Source organism: Berghia stephanieae, chromosome 2 (assembly GCF_034508935.2).
Source record: "Berghia stephanieae isolate SIO BIC M18660-M18661 chromosome 2, UCSD_Bste_1.3, whole genome shotgun sequence".
Lineage (NCBI taxonomy): Eukaryota > Metazoa > Mollusca > Gastropoda > Nudibranchia > Aeolidiidae > Berghia > Berghia stephanieae.
The window spans coordinates 97,874,277-97,898,249 of NC_088361.1; the positions used below are offsets into that span (position 1 = coordinate 97,874,277).

Sequence of the window (23,973 nt, forward strand, 5' to 3'; positions counted from 1 at the left end):
CATAGTTGTGAGGGTGGCAGGCCAGAAGCTGATTGCGATACTGTATGTGAAAAAAAAAAAAAGATAGAGAGACAAAGCGAGGATAAATATCTAAATGTATTTTTATACTTTTCACTCATGTTTGTCCAAAAATAGTTAGCTATCCTGACCAAATCATTGTTCTTTTCACCCATGAAAATCACAGCAAAAATCATTGATATAAATGAAGCAACAGAGGGGACATAATTATAAAAGTTATTCATATAAGAAAAAGCCTTCAGACCAACTTTTAAAATTGAAAAAAAGCCTTTGCAAGTTTGAACATATAAAATGTAGAACTCTCTTGATTTTGACATCCTGAGAAAAAATCCAGGATAACAGCATTTATCAATGGCAATTGAAAGTGTTTGACTTGACTTGACTTAGATGCCTTTCGCGTCTCGACCGAAAGATCGGGTCGCCTTGGCTGTTTCCAGTATTTCCTGTGTGAGGTGTCTCCAATATTGCCGGTCCTCTGCTAGGGTTCTCAGATTTTCAAGGTCCCCTGCCGTTGTGAGACTAATGCTTTGTCCAAGTGTTGTGAGGTTTTTGTTTAGGATCACAGGGAGTGTTGTGATCGGTCTTCCTCTGAAAAGGTTCCCGTGTTTTTGGAAGTATCCCGACATGGCTTGGTTTGCTGGTATGTTTTTGTCCCTGCGTAGTATGTGACCGAAAAGTTGCCATCGTTGTTGTAAAATGTCAAGGGAGATTGGTCTTTCTTTTGTGATCTTATAGAGTGATTCATTTGAGATCTTTTTGGGGTATTTGATGTCCAGTACCCTTCTTAGCTGTGTGCGATGGAAGGCATCCAGATGTTCTTCTTCGGATTTTGTCAACGCCCAAGTGCCGCAGTTATACAGAAGTACCGGTTTTACAAGAGCATGGTACAGTTTCAGTTTGGTTTTTCTCTTTATTTTGTCACCTCTAATCCATACATTGGTGAGTTTACTGAGTGCGGCGTTTGATAGCTGTTTTCTTCTTTGTACATCCTCGGTGTCTCCAATTAGTGAGCCGACTTTCTTTGTTCTTTTCCATTCCTCTTTGTTCCTCGATATTGTTGTAAATTCGGTTTTATTGGCATTGACTTGGAGGTTATATTTCATGAGGGTATTTTGTATGATGTCTATATTTGCTGGTGTTGATCCAACAAAATCGACATCATCTGCATAGGCGATTTCTCTAGGGATTGCATTCTCAATATGAGTCGTTGGTTTTGGAATGACTTTTCGAACTTCTTTCAGAGCGTGTTCTAAGTATATTGTGAACAGAATCGGGCTCAGACTATCTCCTTGGGGGGTCCCGATGTTACTTTCGAACTGCGTCTGTTTTGTGGCCCCGTATATCCTTGGTTGTATCTTTGTGTTGCTGAGGAGAAATCGGATTATTCGGAGCTCGTCTTCGTCTACTATTTCTGTTAATATCTCCAAAAGTTTTCCTCTGTCGATCGTATCAAAGGCTGCGGACATATCGATTCCGGTTATTGTTATGGATATGTTTTCTTTGAGTGCCTTTGCTGCCAACCATTTATGTGTCCATACAACGTCCGATGTGCTTCGGTCTTGGCGAAACCCGCTTTGGCTATGTGATAGATATTTTTCTATTTTCGGTCTAATTCTGTTGAGGACAATAGTTGACAGTGTTTTTCTTATGGTATTCAGTAATGTTATTGGGCGCAGGTTGTTTACGGGTCCTTTCGTTTTTCCTGGTTTTAACTTAAGATCTATTAAAAGTAACATTCGAAAGGAACAACTGTGTCAAGATTTAGAAAGTTATAAAATCGATGTGTTGTGTTTACAAGAGACGAAGATCCAAGATGGCGTCGACCAAACAATAAATGGTCACAGACTGCTGTGCTTTGCTTCCAGTTCACCTCACTATGGATGTGGATTTCTCATAAATAAAAACTGCAGGGATTTGACTAGTGACGAATGGAATGTTTCGGACAGAATATGTGTTCTTGAGCTTAAGTGTAAGATCAATTCAAGGAACCAGAATAACGATAATAAAGACGATCACGGTAAGAAGACGTTCACTATCTCAATCGTAAATGTTTACGCACCAACAAGTCAACGCGCAAAACAATACCCAGAGGAAACTGATAAATTTTACAAAGACCTAGACGATACACTGAACAAAATAGGAAACAAATCAATATTAATAAAGTGTTTGATAAAAAAAAAATCAGCTGAACTTACAGTACATATTAATCATGTGGATAAATCAAAACAATAGTAAAAAAGACATTCAATCTACCACCCGATTCTCCTTCCTCTTCCCATTAATTTAAAGGTCACAACACAATGATACTTACTTCTGCCCAAGATGTGCGGGGTAAAGTGGTGAGATAATTAACTTCCTGAGGTGCACCAAGCATTTCAGCTTCCTGCCTCAGACGTTTTAACTGTGCTTCAATCTCCAAAGGTGTGAGCACCTCACCTGAGTCATCTAATGTGTTCACCATGAACATATGACCTTTGCACATAACAATAATATGAGATGGACATATGCCTTCAGACTCTGCAAGAGAGGATTATATTTTCAAAGAATTTTAGGGTAGATATAATTTATCGGTATTATTATCATTATCATTGTTATCATTATTATTATTATTATTATTATTATTATTATTATTAATATTATTATTATTATTATTATTATTATTATTATTATTATTATTATTATTATTATTATTATTATTATTATTATTATTATTATTATTATTATCATGCTGTAGTTATGTATGTGTTGTCTCTATCTTGTATATGTGTGAAGGACTTTGCAAGAGAGGATATTTTTTTTTTTAATTTTCAGTGGATTTATCAGTATCATTATCATTATTATTATTATTATTATTATTATTATTATTATTATTATTATTATTATTATTATCATTATTATTATGCTGTAGTTAAGTAAGTGTTGTCTCTATCTTATATATGTGTGGCTCTGATTAGGAGGGCGAGGGGATGGGAAAAATTGTTATAAAGCAATACAGTATGTTGTTCACCATAATCTCCATATTATACATTACATTTGTAGTAAATTCCCTTCATGCCAGATGCCACTGTAATGCTTATGATTGTGTGTTTCTATTCCTACTTCTGTCTTTGATATCATCTTTATACTCAAAAATGTTTACATCAATTTATTTATTTTAAAGGGAGAAGGATTAAATTGCTAAGATGTCAGAGGTACATAGGGGTCCATACCATTAAAAGGAACAAAAACAAAAAAGGTAATTCTTATAAAAATGAAAAGAGACAGTGCAATTGAGACAGAGTGAACAAATTTATTGCATCATGGAAAGGTACAAGGGTTACCGTCCAAAGCAAGAGAGAAAAGCACTAATTGTTCACAATATGAAAAAAATTGAAACACAAACAAATTATAATCAAAACATAATTTTTTTGTTCTACTAATACTTTCTGGGACATCAATTAAAATCTGTGGAAATAAGCTGTTAATCTACAAAAGCAATCAACTAGCAGTTCTCTTTTTAAGAGCTGAATTATGATAAACCTGAGAAGACAATTTCTAAAAATATGACATATTTGAAAATAAATTAAAACTTTTTTTAACGCAAATTAAAATAGACGCACACTTCCTCGCTGGCTCATACAATCATTGATGCGCTGATATCAGGTCAGATTTAACTTAAAAACAAGAAACAAATTTTGGTTACTTTAACTACCTTGTTCAACTGCTTTGACCTATTTACAATGAAGCTTGTTGATAGGGTCAAAGTTATAGGCTTGATTCAGTTCATTGCTTACATTTTCTGTGATGTTTCTTTTACACATTATGACCCAAATTTCTAAGAGCGTGATGTGCTTTATAAGGATAATATATTGCTATTAATATTAATCTAGATTATGAAATAAATAAAGGACAAGGGAATGTTTTAATTAAAATATGGCCAAGATGGTCAATATAACAAAATCCAAGGTGTTCTACTAAATCAACAGAGATCACTGACCGAAATTATCCAAGGAAATCAAGATTTTACCCTTGTCCAATATCTGTTCATTATATCAGTAACACACTCACACAACATCTGTAGTCGATCTAAAATACACCACCATTTACCTGTTTTGAAATATTCTTCAAGTTTGTCTTTGAAAACTCCCGGGATCCTACAAGAATTGAATACCCTTCGAAACTGGTACATGCACAATGGTTTCCCTTTGCCATCTTTCAAAGGTTTGTGCTGTTCTCTGTGGAATGTATAATTGAAATGAACTTAAGAATTAAATGGTTCAATTAATAATGGTTCAAGACACAATTGCAGCATTGAATGGCTTGTAGCAAGTTACCTTGTCATAACTCTGCAGTGCATCTGATGCCTGGGCAATTTCAGAATTTGCAGGAAATAGATCCTAAAGACAAATTAGCCCCATGGGGATCGATAAGCAGAATTTCATTTAATTTTTCTAACGTGTCAATCAATACAAGATAGCATGTATTTCTCACACTCTCTGAGTAATGAGATTTTGACTAAAACCTACTGTGTATGCTATTGATGACAAGATCAATACTGCAACCACCACCATCAAAACCCACCGTACTAAATCATATAAACGTCACCTGATAAATTAAATACAAAATACAACTTTCACATGAACAATCCAATTGAAAAAAAGAGTTGAAAATTCTTTTTGGATAATAAACAAAACTTTAATAAATAGATTCCTTTTGTTCTCTTCCATAGACGCTCAATTATCTTAGTTACATGATAAATAAAGTACCTGTGAGTAAACTGCCAGAACTTAACAATGTGATATATTGTCAATGCAGCCCTGAAAAGCTGAGTGCCCTCTTGAGGTGGCCATACATCTTCGCTATAAGTACCTGGTCCCCCCATGTTCATCAATGGAAGAGGCATTCGAAGCTCCAGGTATGCTGCATCTTCCCACCATTTATCAAGCTGAAAATTAAAAGAATATCAGAAATGTAACAGGCCATTGGAAGTTTTTTTGTTTTATTTCATTATCATTAGGTTTGTTTTTTTTCATTTATCTGTTTTATTTCATTGGGGGGGGGGGGGGGGGGTTGATTTTTTTGTTTTGAGGTGGGAGGGGGGGTTGATTTTATTTTTTTTAGGTGGGGGGGGGGGGGGGGGGGAGATGATTTCAATACAGAGCATTTGTTGCTTGTTTCCCCCCAGTATATGTACGATAAATTTACTTTTTAGCATCTGCTTCACCCCAACATAATAACAAATTTAAAATATTTGTCACATTTAAAACATAAATGATAATTGTAAACATTGTAAATTAAATCCAGTTTCTATAATAGAAAAACAATCAGTCCAACAATGCTAATTGAAAACCAATTTTTATTGAATAAATAATTCATCAATTTTCAAGATTATCATATTAAAATACAGAGCTACATTTGACTCAGATAAACAGATGTCGATAATCTCTATCCCACTTTTATTACCTCTGATATATTGCATATGCTAACATATCAACATGACAAAAATGTTAAAACACATACCCAGTTTCTTTTTCCTTCAGCCCTTTCATGCAGCTTTTCTTGCAGCTCTTTCCCCACTCCTGAAGCAAACTGTTGGCAAAGAAATTCAGTCTGCCGATATTCTTCACTAGTCACCAACGGTTTTACTAAAAGCAAGATTAGATATACATTATTGATCTTGAATGGAAATCATCAGGTTACACATCAGTCATCGTTATTATATTAACAAAGATGTATACATTATCATGAACAAATTGATAAAAATAGAAGCTAATTTATACAGTAGGTACAAGCAAAACTATAAAAATCGGACATGTAGATAGAATAGAATTTTGAAAAACGTATTTGTAAAGTGAATAGACTTTTGAAAATATATTGTAAAGGATTTCACATAGCCAACACAGTGTTTTGAATGAATAAATAAATATTAAATAATGTAAACAGAGCACCATGTAAATATATAAATAGGTATTAGTGTGAATATAATATCCAACGAGCTCAAATGTATCAACTAAACAAACATTAGATTAGTAAAAATAAAACATTTCTCCACCAATAAGGCAACGTCCTGCTTCAATTATTGTTTTTTTTTTGTTTGTTTGTTGCTTTAGGTCTCTTCCAACACAATTGAGGTTATATGAGAGACCGCTGAAACAAAAAAAACAAGCAATCTAACAAAAATAGTACAAATGTAAATCAAAATCATAACCTAAAGATATCATAAGCTAAATTATAAATAACCAAGAACAAACAGGCAGAAGATTTACAGAAAAAAAAAATATCCCCTGTCAAAAATACAATCACAAACCAAAGAAGCAGGATAGGCTAGTAAAGAGAAGAAGAAACGACATCACTATCGGATCGTACACCCATGCGAACATCATAGGTATATGATTCAAGGGTGATGCTCCCATCCAACCACCCGCAATTATTGTTTTTAATTAGCACATCACACTAATTCACAACTATATAATGCACATACAGTGCAACCTCGATATAACGACATCGTCAGGACCGGGAAAACGTGTCGTTATAGAGGGATGTCATTACAGAGAGGTTTCCTATGTGTGTATATCAGGAGGTGTTTTGGGTCTTGTGTAGTGAATGTATACTTTTTCATTTTCCCTCTGTAGTTTATCCGGGCTTGGGACTGGCAATGAATGGAAATGGAGAGTGGACAAAGGATTTATAAACAGTCCAGTGTTGACCTGTCACAGGCATTCATTGGGTGAAAGGCGAGCCTTCTGATTGGCTGCGGTGTTGTACAAATGTGACTATTGATTGGCTGAAAAAGAAGCGTTTTCATTGGCTACAATAAGAACTAGCTCTGAGCTTATTACGAGTAGACAACATACATAGAATGGAAGATACCACTTGTAATAGTTACGAACAATTTCATGGTAGACAAACACCTTCAAGGTTTGTCGGACCAGAAATGTCGTTATACAGGGGTTTTGCTGAAATGTACGTCGCTATAGAGGGGTTTTTATTACTAATGATATATAGTAAAATAAAATGGGACCTGAGTACCATGTCGTTATACAGGGAATGTCGCTATAACGGATGTCGTTACATCAGGGTTGCACTGTATTTACAATTATTTATTCATTCCTCAAGCAGGCCATATTTTAGCACAAGCTATTTCAGAAGCTGCTCAAACTGAAATAGATATGCAAATGTGAAATAAAATATATATATATAAATATAAACCATAAAATCTCCTACCCGAAGCATGTTAAAATCAAATTTGAATGAATTAATAAAAATACAATACAGCAGGCCAAATAGAAACAAATCAAAATTTCAAACTAGAAGTAACTTTTTTCTTTTCTTTTTTCTTCATTAAAACAGGAATTTAAAATATTTTTTATTAACTCTACTGCCCTCAGTAATTACTATCACTGCAACACACAATTACTTACCTGATTCTAAATAATTCTTTAAAGTTTCCGATAATTCAGGAACTGGCAATGTCTTCAAGTCCTTGTCATACTGAAAGGTCTTTTCTGTCTCAGATAGTATTGAACTATCAGCATCAGATGCCATTGTTAGAGGGGATCTAGCAAAAGGTAATTTTTTTCAAAATTATTGGTAATGCAAAGATGATGTCTTACAAAATCAACTGAAGAATTGGGCTTGTTAATAAGTGCCTCCTTTTTCAGTCCCAGACAAGAAAAAAAGTAAAAAAAGGTAATTTTTCCTTTGACTTTAAAAAGAGAATGTACACAGAGAAACTGCATAAGCACTTATCATGACGTTGTTTTCTACCTTCACCTGTGTGCGCGGGTTAACAACCCATGCTTTCTCTTTAGCTCATCTCTCCTCACCTTTAGCGGTCACTTATGATGCTGATGTAAACAAAATAAAATAACCCATGCATTTTCATTTGCTAACGTTGTCTATATTCACAAACCATTTTCTTAAGATCTAATAAAATATTTTTTATTTGGAATACTTCTATAGTTGATTAGCATTGTTATTCAATTTGATTTGTATTGCTGTTATGTGTATAATATTAGGTTGTTTATAGACCTATTGATTGTTGATCATGACAGTGATAAACTCCAACGTGACTAAAGATACATATCATTGACATTTATTACAAGATCAACAATACCACCAGATATTCTCCGCTTCTGAGTAAATAAAGTAAATTATAAAAATAATGCATAAGCTTATATTCTTCGGAGAGAAAAAATAATAATTCAGTAAAATAGTTGAATGAAATTCATATATAATTTGTATATCATGCTTGAATTGTAAAACCCTTTTTTTTTCTGTTATTTTATAAATGATTTTGCGATAAGCAACCTATTAAACATATAAATATAAGACTCTGTTCTTGGCCCTGTCCTTTTTACTGTATATATGCAGCCCCTTTCTAGTGTGATATCCAGATTCAATCTGAGTTATCATTTTTATGCAGATGATATGCAAATTTATGATTCAGTACCCCTAAGTAATTTACAATTCTTAATACAACGAATTTCGAGCTGTTTTAATGAAATTAAATCTTGGATGTACCATAACAAGTTAAAATTAAATGATAGTAAAACTGAGATTTTAATGTGTGGAAGGTCGAGTTTCCTTAAACAGGCAAATAAATCACTTATTACTCTCGGAAATAGCACAATAGAAATTTCAAATAAAGCAAAAAACCTTGGCATCATCATTGATAAAGATCTTTCTATGACAAGCCACATGAATAACACCATACAATCTATGTACATTGAAATGAAAAAAATAAGCAAAATTCGTCGTTTAATACTGAAGCATATAGCAGAACTTTTAATTAATTCCTGTGTTTAATCTAAATTGGACTATTGGGCGAATTTAGCTAAAGATAAAATGAGTAAACTTCAGGTTGCTCAAAATAACGCAGCCAGACTCATTATACGAAATAACCTTCTCCGTGAGTTACATTGGCTTCCTGTGGAAAAAAGAGTTGCCTATACGATTTGTACTGTTGTCTACAAATCATTGAGCACCAACAGTCCCTCCTATATTAAAGACCTTCTAAACATATATGTCCCCAATAGAAACTTGAGGTGAAGCAATGACCAATCAATCCTTGTCAAACCTAAGCCATTGCGTAAAAAAGGTGAACAATCTTTTTAATTTTTGGCCTCCCATTTTTGGAACTCTCTCCCATCACACGTGAGATGCTCAGATCCGTTGACAGCTTTCAAATCTCGCTTAAAGTTTTATCTTTTTATGTCATAATGTTGCAATACTATTATCATATTTTGTTGTTGTTAAATTGAATTCGTATAACTTTTCCATCCAACTTGTCTAACTATAATATGTTTTGTTTTATATCACTGTAAAGCACTTATTAGAGTCTGTGACAACGGGGTAAAGCGCTCTATAAATGTCATTTATTATTATTATATTAGAGTAACTGAAACAAAGCCACTCCTCTCCTCTTCCTTGTGCTGTGATGAGGCTACCGGGCATTTTGCGACTATACATGAGTGAGGTAACGATTTCGCTGCCTGGATAGATCATCATAAAATTGTAGTGTGAGACCATTAGAAGCTGCTGCTGCCATCACATTGGAATTTTTAAAAACATTTTCCCACACCAGGAAAGATTTTTTTTTTTATCTAATGGAGGAGGGGAAGAGGTGCAAAACTAATTTACTATTTTTAGAAAAATGTAGAGTTTGGATTTTAAGAAAAATCAAGTAAAATAATGAAATCTAAGACAGGCTTACAGGATAACTCCCTCCTCCTCCCCAATACATATCGTGAAAACAAAATAGTCAATCTGAAGTACAGTGGAACCTCCCGATAACGACATGCCACGGGACCGAGTTTTTATGTCGTTATCCGGAGGTGTCGTTATTTAGAGGTTTCCAAGATGGCGGACAAAGTGGGCGTGGTAAGGCCCGCAGGACCAGTTTTTATTAACACTGACAAAACAAACAAAACATTGTAGTGTATTCCTCTTAGAGGGTTCTTGTGCGTGTGTCTGGATGAGACTTTTAGGTGACCTGAACTGAGTACACTGATAGTGTGCTCCTGGAATCTACATCTGTTCCCTATTTAAAACATTCCCCTTTGTCTTACTTTTTCTTATGTCATTTCAATTGTAAATCTAGAATGTTTTTTACTATCCAATTTTCTTCCTTTTTACTGGTGCTGATATGACATAGATGTGTCACAAGCGCTGTAAAACAGGTAATTCGGACGCTGCGCTGTGCTACTACTACTACTACTACTAATACTACTACTACTACTATTATTATTATTATTATTATTATTACTACTACTACTTCTACTACTACTACTACTTCTATCACCACATAATATCACACTTTCCAAGATTTTGTGTTTACTTGCTTACACTTACATTTATACCTTGGTTTCTATTAATGCATATCAGCCAAGATTCTTCAAAAAAAGCTGCGTTCTCATGGGTTTCAAAAGCTGCGTTCTCATTGGTTCAAGCAGGAATCGTTTTTATAAACTTTGATTACTCATACTCTGTATTTTTAGTATCAGATATCTACGAAAACTGCCGAAAATCGCCAAAATGATGTCATTATTCGGAGGTTTTATCAAAAAGTGCGTCGTTATTTGGAGGTTTTTTTTTACTGATCTTAAATAGAAAAAAAATCGGGACCAGGGGTCAATGTCGTTATCAGGAGGTTGTCGCTATTCGGAGGTGTCGTAATCGGGAGGTTCCACTGTACAGTTTTTCGCTAAATTTGTGTTGACATTGCTCTAAAAATTGTTGTCCTATATGTCTATTTTTTGTGTGTAAAATTTAGTCCTTTATAAATTGGATTTTATAGAATTTGGCTTCTCTTTACATAAAACATCTGGCTAACAAAACTAAGGTAAAATAGCGTCATTCAGCAGGGACAATTTCTCTTCAGAAGTGCCGAAAGCTACTAGTCCCACTCCTAAACCATAATGGTAAACTCCCCTTAATCGCACAACCTCAGGAGTTTTAGTTATTGTGTCGATTAAGCGGAGTGTGCGATTAAGCGAAGAAGCTAAAATAGCACCCAAGCACCAGATTTCATGTGCCATTCATGTAGGACCTTCCTCTCAGAGTTTCTATGGGCTTGGGACCTTCATGTTTAAGATAAGGCCTCATTAGAAGGTTGATTTTTTAATTAGTTGGGTTATTTCTTTCTTTCTTTTGTTTTTTTTTTTTGGTCGCGGTTTAACGACAACAGAATGAGACATCATGAAGCGTTGATTGCTTTCTATTTTGTGCAAGCTGTTTATAAACCCCTGTCTCCAATTTCGCCAATGTTGGTAGATCATCTGTCCAGCATTCTTCTTGGATAAAGCGGCATAGTTTGTCCACCATGTCAAGTTTTTCAATGTTGTGTCACATTCCGATGACTCATCCTCATCTACATTATCCAGGCACTGTCTTTTGTGTGGTTGAACAGAGTCAAGTAGCTCTTGAGATATCAGTTCACAGCTGATGGGTATATTATTGTTCATTGTAATGATCGATCGAATCATTACTTTATTGTGTACTTTTTAGATATTTTCTCCAGTCGGAGAACATTAAGCGGAGCAATTATATAGCAAACATTGTTTTTTTAAGGAATGTGTTGCATTTAAGTGGAGTGTGCGATTAAGAGGAATGAATTGTAATAGTAATTGTAAGGTGCAATCAAAACAATGAGGGGTCAATCTCAAAAACTATCGACCAATATCCAACCTTCATTTTATATCCAAGTTGATCGAAAAGATTGGCACAAAAAGACTGCAAGATCACATGGCAAGGAATAATTTGTCGATCCCTTACCAATATGCGTACAGAATAGACCACAACACTGAGACAGCACTCCTTAGGGTCCACAACGATATCACTGAAAAGCTAGAAATGGACAGCAATGTCATCCTGCTCTTGCTTGATCTTAGTGCTGCCTTTGATACCATTGAACACACACTAACGAAAACTTTGCCACCGAAGGATCTGCTCTGAACTGGATCGATGAGTACCTCACTGGTCGGCAGTAAGTTGACGTTATTGATGGAACTCAGAACTCTCCATCACTGCTTCAATTCGGCGTTCCTTAGGTATCTGTCCTAGGACCACTGCTCTTTACAATATAGAACTCTCCACTAAAAGACATATTCTCAGCACCTGATTTTAACTACTGCCTCAATGCCAATGATAAGCAAATTTATGTTCCCATTTCACATGATTCCAGAGAGGCTGTATTAGACACAATTGGACACTGCACACAAATGGTCAAACAATGGATGAACACAAACAAGCTCAAATTAAATGAAAAAAAAACCGAGCTGATAGTTTTCAAGAAGAAAAGTTTGCCCACAATTGTTGAAAGCGTTAATATCCTTGAAAACAACACTGACAACTCACCCTCTGTCAGAAACCTTGGCTTCTATTTTGATATCAATGATAAGCAAATTTATGTTCCCATTTCACATAATTCCAGAGATGCTGTCTTAGACACAATTGGACACTGTAGAAATGGTCAAACTATGAATGAACGCAAACAAACTCAAATTAAATGAAGGAAAAACCAAGCTGATAGTTTTCAAAAAGAAAAGTTCGGCCACGATTGTTGAAAGCGTTAATATCCTTGAAAACAACATTGACAACTCACCCTCTGTCAGAAACCTCCCCTTCTACTTAGATGACATATCACCAAAGTTTGTCAGTCTGTAAATTCCACCTGAGTTACAGAAATCGAATTAGAGATCTACTTGTCACAGAGATGGCTAAAATAGTCACCCATGCCCTCATGACAAGTCATATCGACTATTGCAATGGACTCGTATCTGGTTTACCCGCTAAAACAGCTAGGGCTTTGCCAGTGGCTCAAAAAACGCCGCTAGAGTAATATCCAGGATCAGAAGATATGGGAGAATAACCCCGGTTCTGAAATCCCTTGGGCTTCCAATTGCCCAACTTATCGAATTCAAAGTAGCTTGCATCACCTACAATGCCTACATGGACAAGCTCCTGATTATATAAAATCTCTCCTGAATGTCTATATACCGACAAGAAATCTTCGATTCTCCCTTTCAACTCAACTTGAAATTGGAAAGTCTACATCAAGAACAAAATTTTCCAACAGATCTTTCCCTAATGCAGCTCAAAAAATCTAGAATTCTGTTTTCCACAACCAGAAGCTCTCCAACTTTTAACTCTTTTCAAGTCCAATTAAAAGACTGAACTGTTTAAATTAGTCTTTACTTAATTATAGTTTAATGTTTTTCAAAATAAGCTTTCATTGCTGTACTTTTTATTTTATTTTCCCTTTGTGAATATGTGTTTTAGTTTCAAGAGCTTTGGAGCATGAATTCATGGAATTTGTGTGCTATATAAATGATTTATTAATATTTATTATCTATTACTATACAGTGAAAAAAGGAGACATCGAGGGTTCTCTCACTCTCACACACACACACACTCACACTCTGTTCATCTGTGTCTACTCCAGAGCTGCCAACCCCATCTGATTAGAATGTGTACAATGGGACCTCAAAATGAGGGAGATTTCATAAAAATGGGTACAATCCTGAAATCGACGGAAACTAACCATTGTGAAAGTAAGAGGAAGGTAAACTTACATAAAGTCACACCACACAAGCTCAATTGCAGCAACAATGATGTTCCCAAGACTATAATCCAATCTTTTCAGAATTCTACCCCCCAGCATGAAGATCATAATTGGTCAAAAATACGATCCAGCAAGCTTAAGATAACAGCGATACGAGCATCCAGGCTATTAAAACTAAACAAAACTGAAGTGACTCTATACACTGAAAATGGGTACAATCTTGGGAGAAATGCGCACAATCGCTGAAAATGTGTACTTCTTCTTCTTCTTCGTTCCCTGCTGAAAATGTGTACAATTCCGCATTTTTTGTTGTGGTAGGTTGGCAGCTCTGCTACTGTACCTCTCTCAGTTGTAGTGTGTGTGTGTGTGTTTGTGTGTCTGGGTGGATTTGTGCATTATTTGAGAGAGGGAGAAAGAGATTTTTTGTTGTGTTTAGTACGCCTAACCGGCAGACATGGTATTGTTTCTCTCCCTAATTGTGTGATTTTTATTGATTTCTAAAACAAGGAAATTTTGATACAGTCGTGTTAATAACGTTTTTTTCTCTGCTGAGATACACATTTCTTTAAAATTCATAGGACGATTTTTAGATAAATTAACAGTTTAGTGGTACAGATCCTATTGTTTGAAGTATTTCATTAGACATTTGTTTACACTTACGTTAAGATTGTTAGTCACAATGTGCCATATTTATTTTTATCCTCATTACGACAATCTTTGGAATGACACAGAATTGTTCTGGTATCATGTTAACATTGGCCAGGGACTACGACCAAGTTGTGCTGGTGGGCGGAAAAGATGAAAATTAAATAGTCAAATAGGTCATCAATCACCACCCTTTCATTCTATTTGAGCATACAATGTACATAAAACACAACAGCATGCAGGGGCTCTGATTACCATACGTCAACAACACACACAACAACATGCCAATAGAAAACGATACATCAACATGAGGCAAAGTGAAATAAAAAAAAGTACTGTAATAACCAAATCAACTCAGATAACAGTGGCCGAAATGGTAAACTGAGAAACAAGTTTAAAACTATGACCATGAACTTTTAAAGTATAACTCCAAAACTTTTTGGAAATTGATATCAGACATAAAACTAGACATAATCATGGTACTGAAACATGGCTAAACTCTGAAATAAAGGAAAGTGAAATATTTCCACCGGAAACAGATTTCAATGTGTTCAGGAAAGACAGCGAGGAGATATGTACGGTGGGATGCTGGCTGCAACAGCAACAGACCTCTCAGTACCAAAACTTGACATTCAAACAAAATCAGAGTTAGCAAATATTCAAATAGATTAAGGTGTACTCAAGATGGGCGCCTTCAAATACAACTATGGAGTAAATTACTGTAATAGTACACTGTATTGATAATCTAGAACCGAAAAATATACTCTGGTTAAGAGGGGATTTGAACCTACCTGATATCAATTGGGAAAAAATGACCAATTACCAATACCCTTCATCTGTAAACCAAGCATTTATTAACAAATTACAAGATTTTGGCCAAACTCAAATAAACAAAAATCCAACAATGTGGTCTAGTGGTATGACACTCGCTTTCAGATCAGAAGGTCCTTGGTTCAAGCCTCACTCGGCGCATAGTTGAGTCCTTGGAAAGGACTCTTTGCTTACATTTTCTCAACGTACTCAGGTGTACAATGAATACCTGGCGTTAACAGCGTACCTCTGTCGGAAAAAAAAATTGTAATATCGCCTAACAAGCATAATGTCTCATTCTACATGTTACGTGTTGCTGTTGGTTTGGGACCAAAGCGCTTTGAACACGTTTAGTGATTTTGCACGATATAAAAGCTCTTCTTTTTTTTTTTCAACAAGGGGTACAAACACCCTCAACTTTTTAATCACAAATCGACCTAAATTGAATTATCAACTCTACAACCAATCCAGGAATGAGTGACCATGACATCCTCACATTGAAAGCCCTATCAGAGATCAAAATCACTAAAAATCACACCCTATTCCTTTTTGGAAAAAGGCAAACATCACCGAAATGTTGGTAGAAACATGTCTTTTTAATGAAAACATAATTAATCAATATTTTGAAAGCACCAAGGACGTTTGGATTGCCATCAATGACCAACTAAGCAAAATGATGTCCAAATATGTACCAATGAAGGAAAGCTCAAAGAAATTACACAGACCATGGATTAACACTACTATCAAGCGGTTATTCAGACAGAACAGCAGAGAACCAGAAAGTCCAACAGTATGAAAATCTGGTACAATTATGCCCAACAGAAAAAAGGAATGCAAAGAGAGAAAAGAAGAGCATATCATAATTATGTTAAGGAGTGACGATTCAAACACAAAACCTTGAAATTGAAAATTCATAAAAAGCAGGAGGTGCAATTCGGTTGTATAATATAGCGTCCCTTGACCATAATCATGTATTATAATTAAAGACGGATGCAAAGGAAAAAGCAGGCATACTAAACAACCGATTCTCCTCTGTTTTTACTTCAAAATCTCAAGCCAAAATTACCACTTAACTGCAAGGCAAAGAAAATGATAACAAAATATGGCCGAAATCAATGTGACAGTGGAGGGCATTTCCAAACTCCTCACCACTCTACATTCAAAGAAAGCATGTGGCCCTGACAAAATACCATCCCAACTCTTAAAGATATTGAAAAACGAATATGCATCTGCCCTCACATGTCCAAACTCTCTCTTAAAATGGGAGACATACCAATTATTTGGAAACATGCTCTAGTCCAATCCATCTACAAGAAGGGTGAAAGAAGCGGAGCTCAAAACTACCTTCCCATTTCATTAACTTGTATCTGCTGCAAACTGTTAGAGCATATAGTGAAATCTTCAATTACTGTATATCTCAAAAATAGCAATATCTTTTGTTATGAACAGCATAGATTTAGAAAGCACCCCTCATGTCAAATACAACTCATATCATTAATACATGATCTGTCAGCTACAATTGACAAAGGAGGTGAAATTGATTTAGTGCAACTGGACTTTGCAAGGCTTTCGACAAGGTACCTCACCACCAGTTAATCCAGAAATTGCATGATGTTGAAAAACATCAATGCTATAGAAAACATCCAAAGAAAACTGCAAGATGCATCGCAAATATATACAGTCCTTTCTCAAGCACTTCTGAAATAATAAAATGGATTAGTCTTGAACCTCTGGCTGACTGTGGAATAACCTCCAAGCTTTTTTGTGGCTGAAACCAGTTGCCAGAATACCAGAATGCCGTCATGCCCACATCGTGACTTTTTAATCTATGTATTGTTATTACTATCATGTGGAATATTTTTTTACAAGTTTAGAATGCAATCCCCTACAAACTGTGGAGTGATCCTCCATAAAAATATTGGAGGTTTCCACATGAAGAAGAAGAAGAAGAAGAAGAAGAGGAGGAGGAGGACGACGAGGAGGAGGAGGAGAAGGAGGAGGAGAAGAAAAAGAAGAATGTATATAATGAGAGAGACCGTAAGAAACGGGGGGGGGGATAGAAATAATAATGGGGAGAAGGGGGGAGAAGAAAGAAAGAAAGAAAGAAAGAGAGAGAGAGAGAGAGAGAGAGAGAGAGAGAGAGAGAGAGAGAGAGAGGGAGAGAGGGGAAAGAAAGAAATGGGGAGAGAGAAAGAAAGAAAGAAAGAAAGAGAGAGAAAGAGAGAGAGAGAGAGAGAGAGAGAGATCGAGAGATAAACTAGACCCTACTAATACTATCTAATAATACTAAGTATCGAGAGAGCGAGAGAAAGATAGAGAGGGGGAGGGAAGGGAGAGAGTAGAGAGAGAGAGAGAGAGAGAGAGAGAGAGAGAGAGAGAGTAGAGAGAGGGCACCAGAATGTGTCTGTGTCATGGCTTACTCTACTCAGGCCTGACCAACGTGCGGCAGTAGACAAAATGTGGAGGCGATAACAGGTTTATCTTAACAGTTGGGTTTTTAATGGTAAACAATGCAGTTATCTAATAAAATCATTAATATACTCATTTAGGCACTGAATGAGTACTATAAGCCATTTAAAAAACCAGAAATATTATTACTGAGAAAAAAATAATAAAAAGAATTTGAATACAAGATTTACCTCTATGATAGCTTTAAAATCTTTTGTTTTGGCTCCTTGTCAGATGGCATGTTGGACAACTTGCAGTAATTGTTAAGCAATATGTTGCTCAATATGTTACAGTGGTGCTCTTTAATTTGAAAATCAAACATTTCCGAAATTTTATACAAAGTATTACTTAAAGAATTTCGACACACGTTGTTTGCAATAGACTGAAAAATAATGTAGGAAAAAATTGTCCACTGACAGGTTAAATCATTTGCCTTCTTCAAACCCCCTCTGTCTAAATTTGATGTATAAGATCCAAACTTATTAAAATAGGTAAATAAAACGTCCTCCTCTTCACCTGCGTGATCCTTACGTGTGACATAACCAGCAATGTATACTAAACTCTGTTTTACTTCATCTTTGACGGAAGATTCTAGATCTGGCAAATTGTCAACAATTTCACAAACTTCTTCTGACCACACAAATCCACATTTGTCACAAGAATGACCTGACTCAGAAGAAAGCTCATCAATATCAAAACGTAGACGAAGTAGTAATTTAGTCTGAAAGATATTAACTTTTTCAAGAATTTGCTGGACATTAATGAAATAAGTACCACCACTGCCTTGTCTCAATTTACCAAAAGCTTTTTCTATGGGATCAGTTGTAAATTTTCCAAGAAGAACATATTCAGAAGACTCCAATAAATACTTTGTTAGTTCAATAATTCCTTTACATGTATGTTGAATGGCTAAAGAAGTATCACGAGTAAATTTTTTCTCTCTTTTACCCTGTTGGCTTTGTAATTGAGAAGCAAAATCAGAAAAATCCTTAAGTATTTTTAATCCTAAATCTTTATCAGTAGAAATGGCTGCGCGTAATGGATCTTTGAATCGTTTGTCTTCAAAGCGTGATTTTACATTCATAATTTTCCAAAATTCAATTACCTTAGATATAAAATTTACTGTTCCGTCCACATTTTCATATTGCATTCCAGGGTGTTCTATTAATGCTACCTTAGTCTCCTCACAGAAAACATTCAGACAGGTTTGTACTTTTTGTCTCTCAATAGGTTTGGGATTAGCAGACTGATAATTTAATTTTGACATCTTCACTAGACTTGCATCTTCCATTTGCTGTAGTTTCTGTATGTGTTCCCATTTAGCTGTAAATTCATCTCCATTATCCTCAAAAACAAGTTGTCCAGTTTTTTCTGTGAGCCAGTTATTTCTTATGTTTTTAACTATATGTACAAAATCGTATAATAAAAATATATTGTCGGTTGTCTTCCAAGGAGATTCTAAAGAAAATAATTTGAAAAACGATTGATTGATTCTATTATTATCACAAATGATAGATACTACAGTTCCACCTGCTTTTTTTATATTATTCAATAGCTCATTTGTTTGATCAAACATAAATTGTGAGTCCAGGTTACGCACAGGCAGCATTTTAATTAAATATGATGGACCACCAAAAGGTGAAACTAACATAAACCCTAAAACTGTTGTTGCAAGTTCTTCTGGCTTATTAACAGATTTTCCGAACAGTTTTCCTCCATGATATGTTAGGAGAGGTTTAACATAGACTTCATCTATCAATAAAATATATTTCTTTTGCTGTTCCTCTAAGGAAGAAAAGACACTTGTTAAAAAAGTTAAATCGCTGGTATTGTTTACTTTAGATGATATTCTGTTTAGGGTGGTTTGGCTTGGTAAACCAAAATCCTCACGAAGACGATTATATAAAGATCGGGAAGTAGCTAAATATTCAAAAGCTCGTACTATGATATCAGGTGAATATTTCACATTTTTTACTGCAACTGTATTCAAAGTTGAACATTGTTCTAACAAAACAGACTTTTTGTGATTCAGTTCCAAAGAATTTAGATAATCTAAAGAAGCCTCAAGTTGTGACCATCGTGCAACTTTTGTAATCCTGTTTCTTGAAAGCGGTGTTATTGATGTTTTTACTCCTGCGTGAAATCCATCGAAGCTTTGATCAGGGTTGATTTTTAACATAAACCTTGGAATGCCAGAAGAATGCAAGTAATCTGTTGAGTGTATGAATAAACAATTGTTGCTTACAAAAGAATTAATCTCGCAAGGAAATTGTCGACCAGCTATAGAAGAGCACAAAGTATCAAAGTCTACAACATCTTGTTTAATAAATTCATTCAATTCATCTGGTTGATGACAACGTATCGCTGAGCTTGACTTTGTAGTTGTTCTAGGAAGTGGTGGTGGTGTTGGTACTAAACTTCTTGGAATGTTATCAAAAATAGAAGGAGGGTCTTTTGGTCTTAATCTTCCTTTGACTGAAATTGTTTCAAACCCTTCAGGAAAATGTTTGATGCAAACAACAGTGTTTGATGTGTTAAGTTAGGGATATTGTCACGGGTATTGCTTTCATCCACCTTTCACGTTCTTCTAAATTTTTAGGAAGTCTATAAACAGTAATTTTATCAGTTGATTTATAATTTGAATGGCAACCCGTAACACAACATTTTCTCCCCATGTTTAGTCTAGACCTGTATTATAATTATATAGACCTAATGCAGACGAAGGCAACTTATATTCTAAACTAAGAAGTCTCTTTACTTTCACTTTGAGTCAGTCAGAGAAGAGTAAGCGAACATTTAGACTAGACTAGCAATCTCGATTATAAAGTTAATTCAATTTAAAAAGCAGGTAAAATAATAAACAAATAGAGTTATACTTGCATACGATATGAGGAAAAGTAATCCAAAGTGAAATAACACAAAATTAGACACAACAGTAATTTAAAATTGATACCGATAGGAGGCTGCCATTTTGTTTGCGGCAGTAAACATGCTGTTCTCTTTTCCTCCTCCGATAAGACTTATACAGGAAAAAACAATAATAAAATTTAAAATATTTATCTAATATTAATTCCAGTACATTTCGCAATTGAAAAAACACAATATAATGATTGTGGTGTTAAATATAATTTTCCCTCTTTCTTTAAAAGCTAATCCAAATTTAGGGCTGTTACTTTTTACTCCCTCCTTTAATTGGTTGGCATTCTCGCCTCCACATTTTTAACTGCCTGCATAATCGGGAGGCCTGAGTCGAGTAAGCCATGGTCTGTGTGTAAAATATTGTGATGATGAAACAAAAGAGACACTTTACCTTTTAGATTCAAATTCAAAGTCAATCGCGAGACTGCTCTATGACTCTAAGCCTAATTTATGTAGTGAGAATCTTAGTTTTAGTTTTAGTCTCTAGTCCTTTTGTCTTGGCTTACTTACTTAAACTTATCGGTCTTTCTCATCCATTCTCCAGTCTACTTTCTACTAAAGAGTTAAAGTGGTGATCATTTACCTCTTAAAATCTCTAACTGCATCAGCCTTCACTACTTCTGATAAAAACTGTACAGGTTTTAATTGAGAACGCGAGCAAAGTCCATGTTCACAGCCGACGATCTATCTATGATGAACTAGGTTTCCGACTAAACTTTGGACAACAAATCAATAAACATTGCCACCACCAACCCTCCCCAACATTGTCGAAGCAGAAGCTAACCAATCAAGAGCTAACAATCTAAACTCGACGTAATTGCCCTCTTGTAGTTGTAACAGTATGCATTCGTCACAACAAGATATGAAGTGAATAGAAAAGTGCCAGAAGACAATAGAGAATAAAAAATTTTTCGCGGCGGTGGTGGGGTTTGAACCTGCGACCTTATTGGTACGACAACTCCGCCTGGCAGGTGAGAGCGTGGCTCTACCGTGTGAGCTATCCACGAACACAAAAATATTCGTTTCAAACTCAAAAGTCATTACTAGATCCCTCTCTCACCCACTTCTTGAGACCGCCGATTCGTTCGTACACCACCATCGCGAATAATTTTGACCAGCAGTTAAGCTTAATAGCCAATATTCTCAACACAAACATATAACATAGAAACGATTGAGACATTGAGTATGCTCCGGTGTATGGGGTGAATTTTTAATTCAGAAAAGTGAGTGGAGCAGGCACTTATGTTGGTAACAACAAGATATGAAGTGAATAGAAAAGTGCCAGAAGACAATAGAGAATAAAAAATTATTTTTTTTCATTCGTCAGTAAGTTAGGAAGTTGGAATAATTAGAAAATAGAAAGCAAACTAAGCAATCTAAAGGGGCACTTCATTTTTTTAAAACGTTACAAAAGAAGTTCATTGGAAAAGTAAAACGAAAATGTAACTGTTTTGTATAATTCATCTTTTAAATGAATCTAGCCAAATCAAGATCAGTGATCAAAGGGCAAGGTGGGACAGAAAATGTATCCCAGAAATTAATTTATAGATGATCAAAACAGCCCCCCCCCCCCCCAAAAAAAAAAAAAATTAAAAAATTAAAGAAAAAAAAAAGGGGGGGGGGGGGTGTATGGACACCACTATGCCATGCAATGCATGTGAATAAAGATACTAGACTGTTTGCACGAACGGGTCCGATTAAAGATAGACGACGATTGGGATTGTTTGGAAGCTTTAACCCTTTGCCCACTAGTCATTATGATATCGGAAATGCTATCGCCGTCTACATCTACGCCAGATTAGAAATAGAGGGTGGAGCCTACCATGATATAACATTTTATGGAGCCCTCATTTCACCATATCAGTTCTGTCCACTGACAGTGGGTGGGTATCGCTTTCCAGAACTTATGTCCTTATATGAAATCCTGATTTTTTTGATCAATCAACGATTGCTCTTTTGATAGCTCGCTTGTCAACATGAGTCAGCTCAGCCCTTGATTTATGTACAGGCATCACAGGCGGTATATATGTTGTGTAACTTCAAAGACCACGGTTGACCGAAAGCGATGAATGGAAGCCAGTGACATCTATAGCGGCGAGCGAGTAGATGTTAAATTGTGCATATCCCTTTCCCACGCAGACGCACACACACACACACACACACACACACAAACACACACACACACACACACACACACAGACTGAACACACAATGTATGTCTTTCACTTCCAAAGTTGCCAAAGTACAACTTAGACTCGAATGATAACAGCGAGTATGGTGTCAGATTAAACGTCAGTTTTAAAGGTCTAATTCAATTCACACCGTAATAAATCATGATAATGATCATTCTTGAAATATTAGAGCATTAAAATAATTAATTCACATTACTATAAAGATATTTTAAATATATGTATTTTGTAATTATTTTAGCGACGAGACGAACCCCATTTAATCGTCGAGCCGAACGATAGGATGCTAGACGACGATAAGTCTGTGTATGTGTGTGTGTGTGTGTGTGTGTGTGTGTGTCTGTGTGTGTGTGTGTGTATGTGTGTGCGTCTGCGTGGGAAAGGGTACGCAAAATTTAACATCTACTCGCTAGCCGCCAAGGATTACGTATTCGTTTCCTGAGCAGTCAATTGGGTATTAAAAAGAAAAATAATGACAAATAATCTAATTGCGATCAATTTGAAAACCTCATTGTTGGAATAAGTCTGAAAAATGGAGAAAAATGGTCTTTGTCTCATAAAAATCGGTCTAGAAATAACCTTTTTTGTAATAGATTTGATTTTGAAAACAGCTTTCTCAAATTTTATAATTTCATGATAATTTCCTTATTTTCTGCTCGATGTTCTTGATTTATATATCGTTTTTCATTTCTCAATGAGACGAACGCATTTATGTAACTCGATTGATTCAAGAGTTTAAAACACAGATTTCGTGTTTTGATTGTGAGTCCAGCCTTACTAAGAATTCACGAGCGTTGAGATAGTGACGTAACTATACATACAAAACCTCGTTCTCCATGCCACAGCAGGGCTTCCATTCATCGCTTTCGGTCAACCGTGGTCTTTGAAGTTACACAACATATACCGCCTGTGATGCCTGTACATAAATCAAGGGCTGAGCTGACTCATGTTGACAAGCGAGCTATCAAAAGGATTTCATATAAGGATATAAGTTCTGGAAAGCGATACCCACCCACCTGTCAGTGGACAGAACTGATATGGTGAAATGAGGGCTCCATAAAATGTTGTATCATGGTAGGCTCCACCCTCTATTTCTAATCTGGCGTAGATGTAGACGGCGATAGCATTTCCGATATCATAATGACTAGTGGGCAAAGGGTTAAAGCTTCCAAACAATCCCAATCGTCGTCTATCTCTAATCGGACCCGTTCGCGTAAACAGTCTACGAAGAACCAATGAGACTAAACTACTAGATTATCTTTGGAAGAACAGAAGCTTTTTTTTTTTTTTTTTTTTCGACGGCCGGCGTTTTTCTGCGAAATCCAGACGTGGGCCAGTCGGCAAACCAACTTATATAAGTTCTGCCCTAACCAACAAAAGGACAGTATCTCTCAAAAAATC

At 35.6% G+C, this 23,973-nt stretch overlaps 1 protein-coding gene across 7 annotated transcripts in view; it reads right to left on the reverse strand.

The window, feature by feature from the left end:
• LOC144965993 (peroxisomal carnitine O-octanoyltransferase-like) overlaps window positions 1–21,158 on the reverse strand; it is a 47,554-nt gene extending 26,396 nt beyond the window's left edge. The window contains exons 1-8 of one of the 7 annotated variants that reach the window (XM_078901965.1): window positions 20,967–21,117; window positions 14,222–14,343; window positions 7,419–7,555; window positions 5,518–5,642; window positions 4,764–4,942; window positions 4,105–4,232; window positions 2,330–2,535; window positions 1–40 (exon numbers count right to left, since the gene is read on the reverse strand). The exon at window positions 1–40 is cut by the window's left edge and continues 74 nt beyond it. In XM_078901965.1, coding sequence (XP_078758091.1) covers window positions 1–40; window positions 2,330–2,535; window positions 4,105–4,232; window positions 4,764–4,942; window positions 5,518–5,642; window positions 7,419–7,542 — 802 coding nt within the window. In that variant the 5' untranslated portion in view covers window positions 7,543–7,555; window positions 14,222–14,343; window positions 20,967–21,117. Of the gene's footprint in view, window positions 41–2,329; window positions 2,536–4,104; window positions 4,233–4,763; window positions 4,943–5,517; window positions 5,643–7,418; window positions 7,556–14,221; window positions 14,344–17,655; window positions 17,675–20,340; window positions 20,450–20,774 lie in introns of those variants that run through there. The other 6 variants (XM_078901964.1, XM_078901963.1, XM_078901966.1 and 3 more) reach the window with 6 other exon arrangements.
• Window positions 21,159–23,973: the final 2,815 nt, after the last annotated feature.